We start from the raw sequence: 15,444 nt of genomic DNA on the forward strand, positions 1-15,444 counted from the left end.
CCAGGGATGTGCAGGTTAGGGTGGATTGGCCATGGGAAATTGTCCCATAGTGCCCAGGGATGTGCAGGTTAGGGTGGATTGGCCATGGGACATTGTCCCATAGTGCCCAGTGTTGTGCAGGTTAGGATGGATTGGCCTTGGGGAAGTGTCCCATAGTGACAGGTGCATTAGTAGGGAGTAGGGGAAGGGGTCTGTGTGGGTTGCTCTTCGGCGGTTCGGTGTGGACCTGTTGGGCTGATGGGCCTGTTTCCATACTGTGGGGAATCTAATCTAATCTCATCTCGGTCGATATGAAGGTTACCACCACCAGGTGGGCAACTTGGAATGAGCAATTAATACTGGCCCAGAGAGTAACACCTCCACCCCATGACCGTTTCAGAAAAACACCCACGCAACATAATTAAGCAAAGAACAAATAAAATGTACAGCCCAGGAACAGGCCCTTCGGCCCTCCAAGCCTGAGCCTATCCAAATGTACTGTCTAAACCCATCGCCCAATTCCTGAGCATCTGTATCCCTCTGCTCCCCACCTACTCCTGCATCTGTCTAGACGCCTCTTAAATGAATCTACCGTGCCCGCCTCTACCACCTCTGCTGGCACCGCGTTCCAAACACCCACCACCCTCTGTGCGAAGTACTTGCCACGTGTGTCCCCCTTAAACTTTCCACCTCTCACCTTGAAAGCATGACCTCTGGTTATTGAATCCCTCACCCTGGGAAAAAGCTGGTCTCTACCCACCCTGTCTATACCCTTCATGATTTTGTAAACCTCAATCAGGTCCCCCCTCAATCTCCTTTTTTCTAGTGAAAATAAACCCAACCTACTCAACCTCTCCTCACAGCTAGCACCTTCCATACCAGGCAACATCCTCGTAAACCTTCTCTGCACCCTCTCCAAAGCGTCCACATCCCTTTTGGTAATGTGGTGCCCAGAACTGTGCACAGTATTCTAAATGTGGCCGAACCAATGTCTTGTACAATGTTAACATGACCTGCCAGCTCTTATACTCAATACCCCGTCCAATGAAGGCAAGCTTACTATATGACTTCTTGACCACTCTCTCCACCTGTGCAGCAAACTTCCGGGTACAATGGACCCGCACTCCCAGATCTCTCTGCCCATCCCAAGGCTCTTCCGTTCATTGTATAATTCGCTCTAGAATTAGTCTTACCTAAATGCATCACCTCACATTTGTCTGGATTGAAATCCAGCTGCCACTTTTCCGCCCAACTCTCCAGTCTATCTATATCCTCCTGTATTCTCTGACAGTCCCTTATCCTTTCTGCTCCTCCACCAATCTTCGTGTCATCTGCAAACTTGCGGATCATACCAACAGTGCCCTCTTCCAGATCATTTATGTTTATTACAAACAACAGTCCAATCTTTGTGTCATCTGCAAACTTGCTGATCATACCAACAGTGTCCTCTTCCAGATCATTTATGTATATTACAAACAACAGTGGCCCCAACACTGACCCCTGGGGAACACCACTGGTCACCTTCCTCCATTTTGGGAAACTCCCTTCAACTACTACTCTCTGTCTCCTGTTGCTCAACCAGTTCTTTATCCTCCGAGGTAGAACACCCTGCACACCATGTGACTTCACTTTCTCCATTAGTCTACCATGGGGAACCTTATCAAACGCCTTACTAAAGTCCATGTATATGACATCAACAGCCCTTCCTTCATCTATCAACTTGGTCGCTTCCTCAAAGAACTCTATTAAGTTGGTAAGGCACGGTCTCCCCCACACAAAGCCATGTTGCCCATCACTGATAAGCTCATTTTTTTTTCTAAATATAAGTAGATCCTATCCCTCAGTCCCTTGTCCAGAAAGAAAGGGATATTTGGAGTTGGAGAGATCCCACAGTTACCAGCAGGCTATATGCTTGTCATTACTTACTCCAGCGTTTGGAGCGTACAGCTCCTTTGTCCCAGAGCAGCAATCATCAGTCTGATTCCCTGGTCTCCCAGCTTGTTCTTATTCAAGTTCAGAGATGTCAATGACCAATTGGTGCTGAGGGTCAACATCAGCTTTTCAACGACCTTCCCCCGAATCAGGTTCTCACACAGCCTGGGGATGAGAAGGAGCACAGGGTGGAACAAGTGCCTGAGCGAGGAAACGTCGCTGACATACAGGGAACACAGAGGCAGATTAACTTACAGCAGAGACTGTATTTTACACTGCGGGCTGCTCAGCGCCTCACACACGTTCGTCACTCCAGTATCCCCCAGTTTATTCTGACTCAGATTGAGCTGTGTCAGTGACGAGTTGCTGCTGAGCCCCTTGGCCAGTTCCTGGGCGTCGGTGTGAGAGAGATCATTGGAAGACAAGCTGGGGGGGGTGGGAACAGAGTAGAATGGGAAATGTGTTATTGTTGGAGCAGTGAGGTTAACGTGCCCAACCCACACACCCCTCAGCACCCAATGTGCACAGCACATCACTTACTCCAGTATCTGTATTTGACAGTCCTCCCTCTTCAGTGTCTCAGACAGCAGTTTCACTCCGTTGTCAGTGAGATTATTACCTCGCAGTCTAGACACAAAGCACACAGAGACCAGGGGCTGTAATGAGTTAATTCAGGATAACATCCATTGACAAAATCCTAAGTTTGCTATTGTATTTGAATTCCTAAAGAAGGGCTCATGCCCGAAACGTCGATTCTCCTGCTCCCTGGATGCTGCCTGACCTGCTGCGTTTTTCCAGCAACACATTTTCCAGCTCTGATCTCCAGCATCTGCAGGCCTCACTTTCTCCCCATTGTATTTGAATAACAAACATCCATGACTTTGTGTTGACGGACAGACGTCAGAGCAGGAGCAGAACAGTGAAAGGTAAAGGACACAATCTGCTCTGGAAGATTGCGGCAGATTAAAGAGGAGGCAGCGTTATGGGTAACGTGGTCAGTTCGGGATCAGAGGGTGTGCTTTGTCACCAGGACGTGCACACACAGGAGATGATGATGATGGTGACATGGTCCTGACTGAACACTGATGGTCTGATCCCTTTGCAAAACCATCCGTTAGGTTTCTCTCCATTTTTAACCACCTGACAATCAGACTTTCCTTTCTCTGTGATTACCTCTCTCTCTCTTTCCTTCAGTCTGTCTATTGACCCTGATCTGAGGAAGGGTCACTGGACCCGAAATGTTAATTCTGCTTTCTCTCTCCACAGACGCAGCCAGGTCGGCTGAGCTGTTCTAGCAATTTCTGCTTTTGTCCGCATTGACGCAGTCTTCCTCTTTAAACCAAACTCCCTTCTTAGAAAAATCTGATCCCGCCCCTGGGAGTGACTGTCTGCGTGGAGTCTGCACATTCTCCCCCCCGTGTCTGCGAGGGTTTCCTCTGGGTGCTCCGGTTTCCTCCCACAGTCCAAAGATGCCCAGGTTCGGGTGGATTGGCCATGGAAAATTGTCCCATAGTCCCCAGGGATGTGCAGGTTAGGGTGGATTGGCCATGGGAAATTGTCCCATAGTCCCCAGGGATGTGCAGGTTAGGGTGGGATTGGCCATGGGAAATTGTCCCATAGTCCCCAGGGATGTGCAGGTTTGGGTAGATTGGCCATGGGAAATTGTCCCATAGTGTCCAGGGATGTGCAGGTTAGGGTGGATTGGCCATGGGAAATTGTCCCATAGTGTCCAGGGATGTGCAGGTTAGGGTGGATTGGCCATGGGAAATTGTCCCATAGTGTCCAGGGATGTACAGGTTAGGGTGGATTGGCCGTGGGAAATTGTCCCATATGCCCAGGGATGTGCAGGTTAGTGTGGATTGCCCATGGGAAATTGTCCCATAGTGCCCAGGGATGTGCAGGTTAGGGTGGATTGGCCATGGAAAATTGTCCTATAGTGCCCAGGGATGTGCAGGTTAGGGTGGGATTGGCCATGGGAAATTGTCCCATAGTGCCCAGGGATGTGCAGGTTAGGGTGGTATTGGCCATGGGAACTTGTCCCATAGTGCCCAGGGATGTGCAGGTTAGGGTGTGATTGGCCATGGGAAAATTGTCCCATAGTGCCCAGGGATGTGTAAGATAGGTGCATTAGTCAGGGGAACATAGAGTGATAGGGTAGGGGAATGGGTCTGGGTGGGCTACTCTTCAGAGGATCAGTTTGGACTTGTTGGGCCGAAGGGCCTGTTTCCACACTGTAGGGAATCTATGAATTGACTTGGGTCTTAGAATTGTGGTTAAATTGAATGCAAAATTCCCACAGACTGCCTTGATGGACTGGGCAGTGGCTGGGGCAAAGACCTGACAATCAATTCTGGGAATGGTTGGTCCTCCTGCTTGCAGCCCCCTAATCCTGGTGTCATATTAAGGATGCATTTAACATCCACCCACGGATGTGCAATGCGGGAGATGACCCAGATTACTGGGACATTATCCCAGTGCCCCATAGTGACAGCACCAGGGGAGAACTGCAGGGAAATATATTTAACTGGAGGTATTTAAGTGTTGGGAGTTTTAGACGGCATGCCTGTGACGTTATGGCTGGTGTTCCTTCACAGTGATGCTGTCCCAAGTCTCACCGAATCAGGGGAAAATTCAAGATGCTAAGTTTCCCAGAACGTCTGAGGGAAGCGACTCTGACAGATTTTGTGATGAAAGGAAAATCATTCTAATTTGGAACTGCCAATGGAGAAATGCAATGTCTGCGATATGTTTAACAAGGGACAGACATTCGACTGCCTGGACCGTACCTGAGCGCCTTGCACTTGTGTAGGGCAGAAGCGAGCCTCTGGATGCCTTCCGTTCCCAGGCCGCAGTAGCTGAGGTTAAGTCCCTGGACCTCATGGCAGGGACGACAAACAGTCCCCAGTACGGTGCAGTCCACAGGGGTCAGGCGAAGTGCATTGTAAGGGAAGTCATCTCCAAGCGTGAGGGTCCCTCTCAATCCCACAGCGTGCTGCATTAACCCCGCGTGCTGTGATTCAAAGAGATAGTGCATAGATTCCAACAGCCTGCGTTTGCTGGAGCTGGCCTCAGCTTGTGTCTTCACCCAGTCTCTCACCGAGCAGGTGACCTCATGAGGGAGGGGTCCGAGGAGGTCTTTGATTACCTGTGCGCAACCCGGCGATGATAGACCGACCATAAACCTGAGGAATGTCTTGAATCGGTCGTCTCCCTGGGGAGAGTCGAGGAGCTGGGTGAGGAACCGTGTCAGGCTCGGTGCGTCTGCAGTCAGGTATTTACTGAGGGCTGCGAGGAATTCTTGCAGGGTGACGTGAACGAACGAGAAAAGCGACCGAGACGTGCTTGGGTCCATGTGCTGTATCAGGAACCCCGGCAGGGCGTACGATCGCTCCACGTTGCAACAATTTAAATGGCTCTCATTAAAAGCGTGGATGTTTTGGCAGATGCCCAGATAGGCCAGCTGACCAGTCCTGAGCACCAAGTCACGGATTTGTTCAGCACTGACAGCATGATGTTTATAAATGTTGAACTGATGGTTTTTGAAGATGTTTGACATGTAACTTGCAAATAATTGAGTGACAGACGTAGGGAGTGTTTCCTGAGTCTCCTGCATTCGTCTTAAGCCAGGGGCCAGTGAGTAGCAGATGATTCTGCAATAAGACGGATTGTCACACATGGAATACAGGATGTCATTCTGTTCCAGATAGGTGAACGCTGCTTCTGCCAGCCTCTGATCTCCAAAGTATTTCCCCAAGAACTCCTTGCGCTGTGCCTTCAGGAAGCCTACGATCTCTGCCCACAGATTGACCCCAGCGTTTCTCAGCGTCTGCAGTTCAGTCGGGCGGGTTGTCAGCAAGACCGAGCAGCCCCTCAGTACGTCTTGTCGGATCAGGCAACGCACAATGTCCGAGACCTCGCACAGACATTCCGGGTGGAAGCACTGGCGCTCGGGCAGCGTGTTTCCCTTCGGCTCTGTGAAATCAATCTTCTCCTTGAACTCCTCCAGACTGTCCAATATAAACAGCAGCCCCTGAGGCTGCTCCCAGAGATGCTCCATACTGTCCCCAAAGTGAGGATACGAATCCAGGATCAGCTTCTTGATGCTTGTCCTGCCTGCAACGCTGTTGAGGTCTCGAAACTTAAGAAGGAACACAAAGTGGAACTGGTGATAGATCTTACCCTCGGCCCAGTCCCGGACAATCTTCTGGGCCATGGTCGTTTTCCCGCTCCCTGCTGGCCCACTCACCACCACCGTCCCAGGCAAGTTACTCTTCCCGAAGCTGCTCCTGAACAGCTGACCGACCCTCACGGTCTCCCACTGGGACTTAATCATCTTCCTTTGTCCTTCCTCACGCCTCTTCCCCCTCACTGTCAGGGTGTGCCCCGAAACACCCTGTTCAGGACCGGAAACAACGATGACCTGTTCAGTGTAGCACTCCTCCAGACAGGACTTATCCCTCTCCCCACCGGCAATGTTGACCCAGAAGTCCTCATTGGCTTGAAGAAGGAACCTTTTGTATTGGGTCTGGATATCTTGAAGTGAAAGTGAAAGTTGTTATAAACAAAACCGACAACACCGCAATAGGTCAGGAACGTAATCAAAATAGGCTAATTGAATGCTTGCTTTTCTAATTAGGGGACAGAATGTTGCCTGGTCTGGAGGGAAGGTCTTACGAGGAAAGGCTGAGGGACTGGAGGCTGTTCTCGTTGGAGAGAAGAAGGTTGAGAGGTGACTTAATAGAGACATATAAAATAATCCGAGGGTTAGATAGGGGGGGACAGGGAGAGCCTTTTCCCTCAGATGGTGATGGTTGGGACAAGGGGATGTAGCTTTAAACTGAGGGGTGATAGATATAGGACAGATGTCAGGGGGAAGGTTCTTTACTCAGAGAGTAGTGGGGTGGGGGGGGGGGGATGGTGGAACGCCCTGCCTGTAACAGGGTTCACTCGCCAACTTTGGATTATGCAGATGGAGGAGAATGGGATAGTGTAGGTTAGATGGGCTTCAGACTGGGTCAGCACAACATCGAGGGGCCGAAGGGGCCTGTACTGGGCTGGAATGGTCTATGTTCTAGAAGTCCAATGGGATGCAGGTTATTAACGTTTTATTAATAAAATTAGAGTATTTTAAGTCACATAGTTAATTGGTGGTGGGTAATCATGGTGTTAAGAATTAAAGTGCTTGCGACACACGACAGATGATGAGTGGTAACGTAAAATTAGATAATAATATAATCTAGGGATAAAATAAATTTTTAAAAGTTCCAATTTCTGAACAGGTTTTAAAAGGGATCTTTTAGGATTTTCAATCCATTTTCCTAGTTGGTTTTCCCAATCCGATTGGCTTACACCAATCCATGAGTCTATCTTTGCTCCGAAATATTTATCAGTACTTCCTGGGTCTATAAATTGTATATCACCCTCGTTAAACTTCCAATTTGCTTTATCATTTTATATAAACGTTTTGTTTTTATAAGTAAAGCAAAACCCTTTAGTTTGTCTTCTATTGACCTCCATCCCCGTATTATTACAAAATTTCTCAACCAGTTTTAAATTGTGTGCCATTCCACCGTAGGATTGGCTAACTCGAGCTAGAGTTGCACAATGATAGCTCTCTTTATCTTGACCTAAAAATAATCCTCGTTTTCTTTCTTCAATAGTGCTTATGGTGGGGGGGGGGTGGGGGCGTAAATATATCAAAAAGAATTGGTGATAACGCATCACCCTGTCTGTCCCCTCTTAAAGTTTTAATCTTCTCAGTTTTACAATTAAAACCTTCAATCTGAGCAAAATTATTTTCATACAAATTTGTAATTAGTTTAATAAATGCTGAGGGGAGCTGAAGCCTTATAATTAATTTCTGTCCTACGGTATTGCCAGGTCTACGAATAAATCAATTTTATTTTTCTTGGCTCCATTTACAATGTTCTCCAGAATTTTAATATTTTCTTCACACCCTGCCATAAAACCTTTCTGCCTTTTATTTAAGGTTATAACTACTCTCCTCAATCTATTGGCTCTAATTCTTGTAAATTATTTCTTTCAGCGCCAGCCAATCTGGTCCCTTCATGGCCTGACTTACGTCTTCGACCGTGAAAGGACCAGTCGGTATGTCGCATACCGATCCCTCAATCTGACCTCTGTGTTTCGCAAAACCTCTTAGATTACTTTTATCTGTGGAGTGAGATGGTCTCTCTTTGAAATAATCCTCTAATTCCTCTTTGCGAAGCGGACTTAGCCGGAGCCCCCCACCAGAGTTCTAGCTAAATACGTTTTGTATAAAACCTGTTCTCCTCCAGTTTCTGCATCCAGCGTCACAGTTTTTGGCTTCGGTTTTTACCCAATCAGTGGTTGTGTTCCCCAGAACTTACAGATTTGAGAGGGTTTTTTTTTTGTTAATCACTGACCGGGGGAGCAGTATTCATGGCCTGTCCCTACCTGGAGGTGGGGGAAGGGGAACTTTGAACCACTTGCACCGCGTGGCATTTAGGGTCAACCACAACACCCTAAGGGAGGGATTTCCCGGGATTTCGACCCGACCAACCACACTGAAGGAATGACAATATCGTGTTTTCTTATTCCTTTACGGGGTGAGGGAGTCACTGGCTGGGCCAGCATTTATTACCCATCTCACATTGCCCCGAGGGCAGTTGAGAGCTAACCACGTTTTAGGCCAGGCCGGGTAGGGATGGCAGATTCCTTCCTTCCCCGAAGGATTGATGAACCCGTTTGGGTCTTTGCCAACAATCAGCAATGGATTTATGGTCACCACGAGACTCTGTCTGCCAGATGTTCAAATCCCACCACCTGCCACAGCGGGGTTCAAGCCCAGATCCCCGGGACATTACCCTGGTCTCTGCATTAACAGTCCAGCCATAATACTACCACATCAGGAAGGTGAGAGGCTTGGAGGGGAACTTGCAGGGGGTGGGAGGGTGGGGGGGGGGGGGGTGATCTTCCCCTTTGAATCTGCTGCCCAGGCCCTTCCAGATGGGACAGTGATTGTGGTTTGGAACGTGATGTCCGGAGAGCCATCGTGGGAGATGGTGCACACTGCTGCTACTGAGCACTGGGGTGTCCGTCAAGCAGGGTTATCTGGCTTGTTTTTGAGAAGACGTGTAGCTCAGGTTGAGGCTCTGGATGTGGGTTTGCGCGCTGGAGCTGGGAGGTTCACTTCCAGACGTTAACGAGGTAACATCTTCAGTGGGCCTCAGGCGAAGCAGTGTACATGATTCCTGCTCTCTATCTGGGTTTCCTTGGGTTGGTGATGTCACTTCCTGTGGTGATGTCATCTCCTGTTCTTTTTCTCAGGGGGGGGTGGTCGGTGGCGTCTAACTCGATGCGTTTGTTGGTCGAGTTCAGGTTGGGATTGCCATTATTTTAGGAATTCTCATGCGGGTCTCTGTTTGGCTTGTCCTAGGATGGATGTGTTGGCCCAGAAACCCTAGCCCCTCTCCCCTACATCAAAGACATCTTGGAAATGACTGCCAGACTACTCAGACCCCTTGGCATCATGGTAGCCCACAAACCCACCAACACGCTAAAACAACAGTGAATGAACTTGAAAGACCCTACACAGGCAACAAGCAAAACTAATGTCATTTACAAAATACCGTGCAAGGACTGTAACAACCACTACGTTGGACAGACAGGCAGAAAACGAGCCACCAGGATACATGAACACCAACTCGCCACCAAAAAGACATGACCCTCTCTCACGAGTATCCTCACACACGGATGAGGAGGGACCCCACTTAGACTGGGACAACACGTCCATCCTGGGACAATCCAAACAGAGACACGCACGAGAATTCCTAGAAGCATGGCATTCCAACCGGAACTCCATCAGCAAACACATCGAGTTAGACCACCCCCTGAGAAAAGGAGCAGGAAGTGACTTCAGCACAGGAAATGACATCACCAACCCGAAGAAACCCAGACATATAAACAGAAAGCAGGAAGTACCAGCTGATGTTGATATTGGAGAATTCAGTGAAAAAAAATCCACAGCATGCCCAGCTGCCGTGATTTCCTCTGGTCGGGGCTGGTCTTTCTCGGTTATTGTGTACCATCAATGTTGGATGTTACTCATCACCCAAACCTGGACATTCTCCAGGTCTTGCTGCACTTGCTTTGAGTATCTGAGCAGTCACGAAAGGTGCTGAACATTGTCGGTGAACGTGCCCCACTTCTGCCCTCCTGACCGAGGGAAGGGTCATTGATGAAGCAGCTGAAGGTGGTCGGGCCTCGGACACTACCCTGAGGGAATCCTGCAGAGATGTCCCTGGGGCTGAGATGGAAGCTGTCAAAAACCTTGTGACTTCCAATTTCGTGTTGCTGATCTTGGTTGACAACTGAAAGAAATAAACTCATACACAACAGGAAGACAGAAGCTCAGCCATCTGTTGATGTTGAGATGGGATTAGCTTAACACCAGCTTAATTACCCCAGGCTGGGGACAGCCAATGTGAAATTGTGAAGCCAAGACGCTGCGGTATATAGAACTGTGCTTGGTTATTAGGGCCCACCAAGTTAAAAAGTCTTAGCTTCCAAATAAACACCACTGTGGGGGTCAGACGGGAGAGTGAGAATCAGGTCTGAGCTACAGGGAGGGGCTGAACAGGCTGGGGCTGTTTTCCCCGGAGCGTCGGAGGCTGAGGGGTGACCTTATAGAGGTTTATAAAATTATGAGGGGCATGGATAGGGTTACGGCCAAGTCCTGGCAAATGGGATTAGATTAGGTTAGGATATCTGGGACAGCATGGATGGACTGGGCCGAAGGGCCTGTTTCCATGCTGTACATCTCTCTGACTCTAAATGGGACTACATTAGGTTAGGATATCTGGGTCAGCATGGACGGGTTGGGCTGAAGGGCCTGTTTCCGTGCTGTACATCTCTCTGACTCTAAATGGGACTAGATTAGGTTAGGATATCTGGGACAGCATGGTCGGGTTGGTCCGAAGGGCCTGTTTCCGTGCTGTACATCTCTCTGACTCTAAATGGGACTAGATTAGGTTAGGATACCTGGGACAGCATGGTCGGGTTGGGCCGAAGGGCCTGTTTCCGTGCTGTACATCTCTCTGACTCTAAATGGCACTAGATTAGGTTAGGAGATCTGGGACAGCATGGTCGGGTTGGGCCGAAGGGCCTGTTTCCGTGCTGTACATCCCTCTGACTCTAAATGGGACTAGATTAGGTTAGGATATCTGGGACAGCATGGACGGGTTGGGCTGAAGGGCCTGTTTCCGTGCTGTACGTCTCTCTGACTCTAAATGGCACTAGATTAGGTTAGGATATCTGGGTCAGCATGGTCGGGTTGGGCCGAAGGGCCTGTTTCCGTGCTGTACATCCCTCTGACTCTATGACTGACCTCCAACAACCACAACCACTCCCTTTGATTTATCGGCGTTTTAAAGAGGTTAAGGGGAACTGATAAAGGTAAATCGAGTGGAACCTGTTTTGGAGCTTGAAACGAGGGGCAGATGTTTAAAATTAAAACTTCAGCAGCAAAAGTAGGCGACACTTATCTTATCGACTCAGGAGTCATGGGGTATGAAAACAGACCCTTTGGTCAACTCCATCCATGCTGACCCGGTTTCCTCGTGGAACTAGTCCCTTTTCCCTGTGTCCCGTCTACACCCCGCCAAACCTGTCCTCCTCACGTGTTCAACCAAGCTCTTGAGGGAAATGATCAAACGGTTTTTTTTTTTGTGTGAAACCACATTTGTTTGTTATCTCAGCGAATAACAGCCGAGGCTGGAAGGGCTGAATGGTCTCCTCTGTCTTTGGATCCTAAACCCTATTATCCAGAGGCCCCGTCTCCCAGTGCGCTGGTGGGGTCTCGCAGTTCAGCCCGTCGATTTTCTGATTCTTTTACCTTTGAGGTAGCCGGACACTTTGGGTTCCATTAAGCTCTGGCTCACTTCCATCCTCAGATTGGCTCCTATTGAGATAAGTTCATGGTTTACATCTCTCAATACTTGTCCGTGTAACCAGAAACCTCCATTCAGTGTCACGCTGTACCTTTACTCTCAATCTCTTGCAGTATGTTGCTCAGTTTGCGGTTGGCAAATTTCATCTCGATGAACGTTTCCCACATTACTCTCCCCGCCTGAGCTCCACTCTCCATCACCGAATCCAGGAGACGTTCTGATGCTTGCCGATGACTCCCATCCTTCACCAGGCGTTGGATTTCCTGGAAAACAGTAGCTCGGTCACATCCTTCTGCCTGCAGTGTCTCCAGGGTATCTGGATGCGGGTTTGCTCGCTGAGCTGGAAGGCTCGGCTTCAGACGTTTCGTCACCCTACGCGGTAACATCCTCAGTGGGACTCCGGGTGAAGCACTGTTCATGAGCCCTGCTTTCTGTTTATGTGTTTGGGTTGGTGATGTCACTTCCCGTGACCAAAGCAAACACATAAACAGAAGGCAGGAATTATCAGCAGTGCTTCGCCCGGGGGCCCACTGAAGATGTCACCGCGTAGGGTGACGAAACGTCTGAAACCGAACCTTTCAGCTCAGCGAGCAAACCGACAGCCAGAACCTCGACCTGAGCTACAAATCTTCTCAAAGCTCGCTCTCTGTGATATCGTTAAAGCAAAAAGACCCCTGTAATTATCGAGTCTGTACATATTTCCCTGTGGATCAACTAAAAGGGAGCCATCGTTAAGAGAAATTGTTGCAAAAATGAAACAGATAAACTGTCACTGATTTTTGATAAGCACCTATAAGTTGAATCAGAGTTTCCCAGATTTGTGATGTTATTCTGTGCAATGTAATGGTATCATGTTATAACTGAGCTGTGAGGGATTAGTTCTACCTTTAGGCAACATGGGATCTGCGCAAATCTCAGTTTGTAAATTGAATTGGTTAGTCAGTGTTCATATGGAATGAGCTGCCAGAGGAAGTGGTGGGGGCTGGTACAATGACAGCATTTAAAAGGTGGGGATGGGGACATGAATAGGAAGGGGTTAGAGGGAGATGGGCCAAGTGCTGGCAAATGGGACTAAGTTAGGTTAGGATATCTGGGACAGCATGGACAGGTTGGGCCGAAGGGTCTGTTTCCGTGCTGTACATCCCTCTGACTCTAAATGGGACTAGATTAGGTTAGGATACCTGGGACAGCATGGACGGGGTGGGCCGAAGGGCCTGTTTCCGTGCTGTCCATCTCTCTGGTTAAGATGATTCAACCCCACCTTGTCAAGCACATTAAGGATGGGCACTGAAGCAGCCAGTGAACTAATACGTAACGAGTGAGGAAATAAATATGTTTTTATTAATTGTGTTTGGAGACTAATGCATGTAATTGTAAAACTCTCCCATTGTAACAATGGTCCGGAGTGATTTCCTTTTCCCCCACTTTGACTGCAATGTTATTTACAGGAGCTGCCAATGACCAGGGGGGTGGGATGTTTAATCCCTGACCCTAACGTGTTGAGCGCTCTGCCTGACTGTGACAGGAAGGGAGGATTTGAAGGTGGGGAGGTGTCTGTGATCTGGCTCGGGCTCATCGAGAGTGCGGTGATGGAGCTGTGCCCCCTCCCAAACCGAGTCCGTCCCCAGCTCCCTGCGACCGCGGGGTTTCAGGAATGCAGAGTTGTTCAATTCCAGTTAACGTCGCTAACGTGCCGACCGGCCTCCGGGAGCCAGGCGGTCCGTTCCAACACCGATAGTGCCTGAGGGACGCTCGGACATCAGAGGGGAGCACACACTCGTCATTGTTTACCCACTCTGATCCCTCCTGCCTCCCCAAAACAACACTGGACCCGTTCTCCGGTCAGCCCGGTCAAAATCCCACCCTGAGCATTCAAGACAGCACGTGCGTGATTAAGAGATACGTCAGCCCTCGTTTCTTAGGAGGACAGTGAGACGTCAACAGCTTCAGGCAAAAACGAAATAAAATTGCCAGGTCTATTAAACAAAGCTGTTGTGTTCAAAAGGGGGAGGGGCGGGGGGGTGATCAGCAGCACATTAGATCGAAGAACAGCTGAGCCTACCCTGTAGAAATGTTCATATGACTTTGTCTCGTGTCGTATCTTCAGAGAGACAGCTTCAACACACTCCTCAATAGCCTCTTCTAATCTCTGTCGATAAAATCCAGTGACTTTGCGGAGAGTGACGTCAGTATACCCTCTCAAGGTCTGTCTGATAGCAGCACAGGGATCTGGAAAGAGGGGTGCAAAGAAATAATTGAAGACAGGAACTAAAAAAACTCAGCGGGCCAGGCTGCGTCCGCGGGAAAGGGGCAAAGTCTCGAGTCCACTGCTAGTCTTCATCAGAACCGAGGAGGGAAGCAGAGAGCTACAGCGCTCTTCACGAGAGAGAGAGAGAAAGGAGAGCAGGACGCCAACGTTGGTTACTCGATAAGGATCTGACACTGGCTGCGAAACGGTTTGCGACGTGAGGACAGGTATTTGAGAAATAGGGGACGGTCCTCTCATTTGTGGAATCACAATTGAACAGGCAGAATTAAGCCCCAAATCAGAACAGGGAATCATTCTGACCACGGAATCCCGACCGCGTGGAAACAGGCCAAACAAATCCACAGCCGCCCTCTGAAGAGTAAATCACCCAGACCCTATTACTCTACATTTGCCCCTGATCAATCCACCCAAACCCGCACATCCCTGGGCACTATGGGACAATTCCCCATGGCCAATCCCACCCTAACCTGGACATCCCTGGGCACTATGGGACAATTCCCCATGGCCAATCCCACCCTAACCTGCACATCCCTGGGCACTATGGGACAATTTCCCATGGCCAATCCACCCTAACCTGCACATCCCTGGACACTATGGGACAATTTCCCATGACCAATCCTACCCTAACCTGCACATGTTTGGACTGTGGGAGGAAACCGGAGCACCCGGAGGAAACCCACTCAGACACAGGGGGGTGAATGTGCAAACTCCACACAGTCAGTCGCCCCCCGAGGGTGGGATCGAACCCGGGTGCCTGGCGCTGGGAGGCAGCAGGTGCCGACCACTGAGGCACCGTGCCGCCCTATGTCCTGCTGAAAGGTGACAGTGGATGCAGGACGTCAAGCGGATTTTAAAACGTGAGCCGGGGCAGATACCTGCGTTAGGCTGATCCAACGCCTCGGCCAAGCCGGAGGTGAACGTCAACTTTGCTTTCTTCGCTGGGGTTGCCCCCCGTCCGACTGCGGTGTGCGGATCATCGGCTGCTCGGAATTTGGTACCCAGCTGCCTGTCCATGTCGTTCCCCGTCTGTCCCCGAGTCACCAAATTCTTATCCGTATCGACGGAAGCCAGTTCCATATTGTCAAGTGAATCTGACCTGGGCTCTGCGGAGTGAGTGTCCTTGCTTTGTTTGACGGGAGCCTGGTTCGCCTCGTCGATCGTGACGGAGCCAGGCTCCCGATAACCGAAAGGACTGGCTTCGCTGCCACCCACAACGCTGCCCATCCTTCGACTGGAGTCGCCGCCTTTATGCCACGGCAGGGTGGGGACCTCTCTCTCGCCCCCAGCGGCTGAACCGTGCCGACCTCCGGCACCACCAAAGATCCCGGTCGC

General features: G+C 49.7%; 1 protein-coding gene across 1 annotated transcript in view; it reads right to left on the reverse strand.

Annotated features, from left to right (window-relative positions):
* Positions 1 to 15,438, reverse strand: part of LOC122542925 (NACHT, LRR and PYD domains-containing protein 3-like) — a 20,428-nt gene extending 4,990 nt beyond the window's left edge. Inside the window, exons 1-8 of the mRNA XM_043681069.1 lie at positions 14,988 to 15,438; positions 13,906 to 14,072; positions 11,935 to 12,106; positions 11,789 to 11,854; positions 4,698 to 6,444; positions 2,452 to 2,538; positions 2,167 to 2,337; positions 1,906 to 2,076 (exon numbers count right to left, since the gene is read on the reverse strand). Coding sequence (XP_043537004.1) covers positions 1,906 to 2,076; positions 2,167 to 2,337; positions 2,452 to 2,538; positions 4,698 to 6,444; positions 11,789 to 11,854; positions 11,935 to 12,106; positions 13,906 to 14,072; positions 14,988 to 15,336 — 2,930 coding nt within the window. The 5' untranslated portion in view covers positions 15,337 to 15,438. The remainder of the gene's footprint in view (positions 1 to 1,905; positions 2,077 to 2,166; positions 2,338 to 2,451; positions 2,539 to 4,697; positions 6,445 to 11,788; positions 11,855 to 11,934; positions 12,107 to 13,905; positions 14,073 to 14,987) is intronic.
* Positions 15,439 to 15,444: the final 6 nt, after the last annotated feature.

This window comes from Chiloscyllium plagiosum, chromosome 41, assembly GCF_004010195.1.
Source record: "Chiloscyllium plagiosum isolate BGI_BamShark_2017 chromosome 41, ASM401019v2, whole genome shotgun sequence".
Lineage (NCBI taxonomy): Eukaryota > Metazoa > Chordata > Chondrichthyes > Orectolobiformes > Hemiscylliidae > Chiloscyllium > Chiloscyllium plagiosum.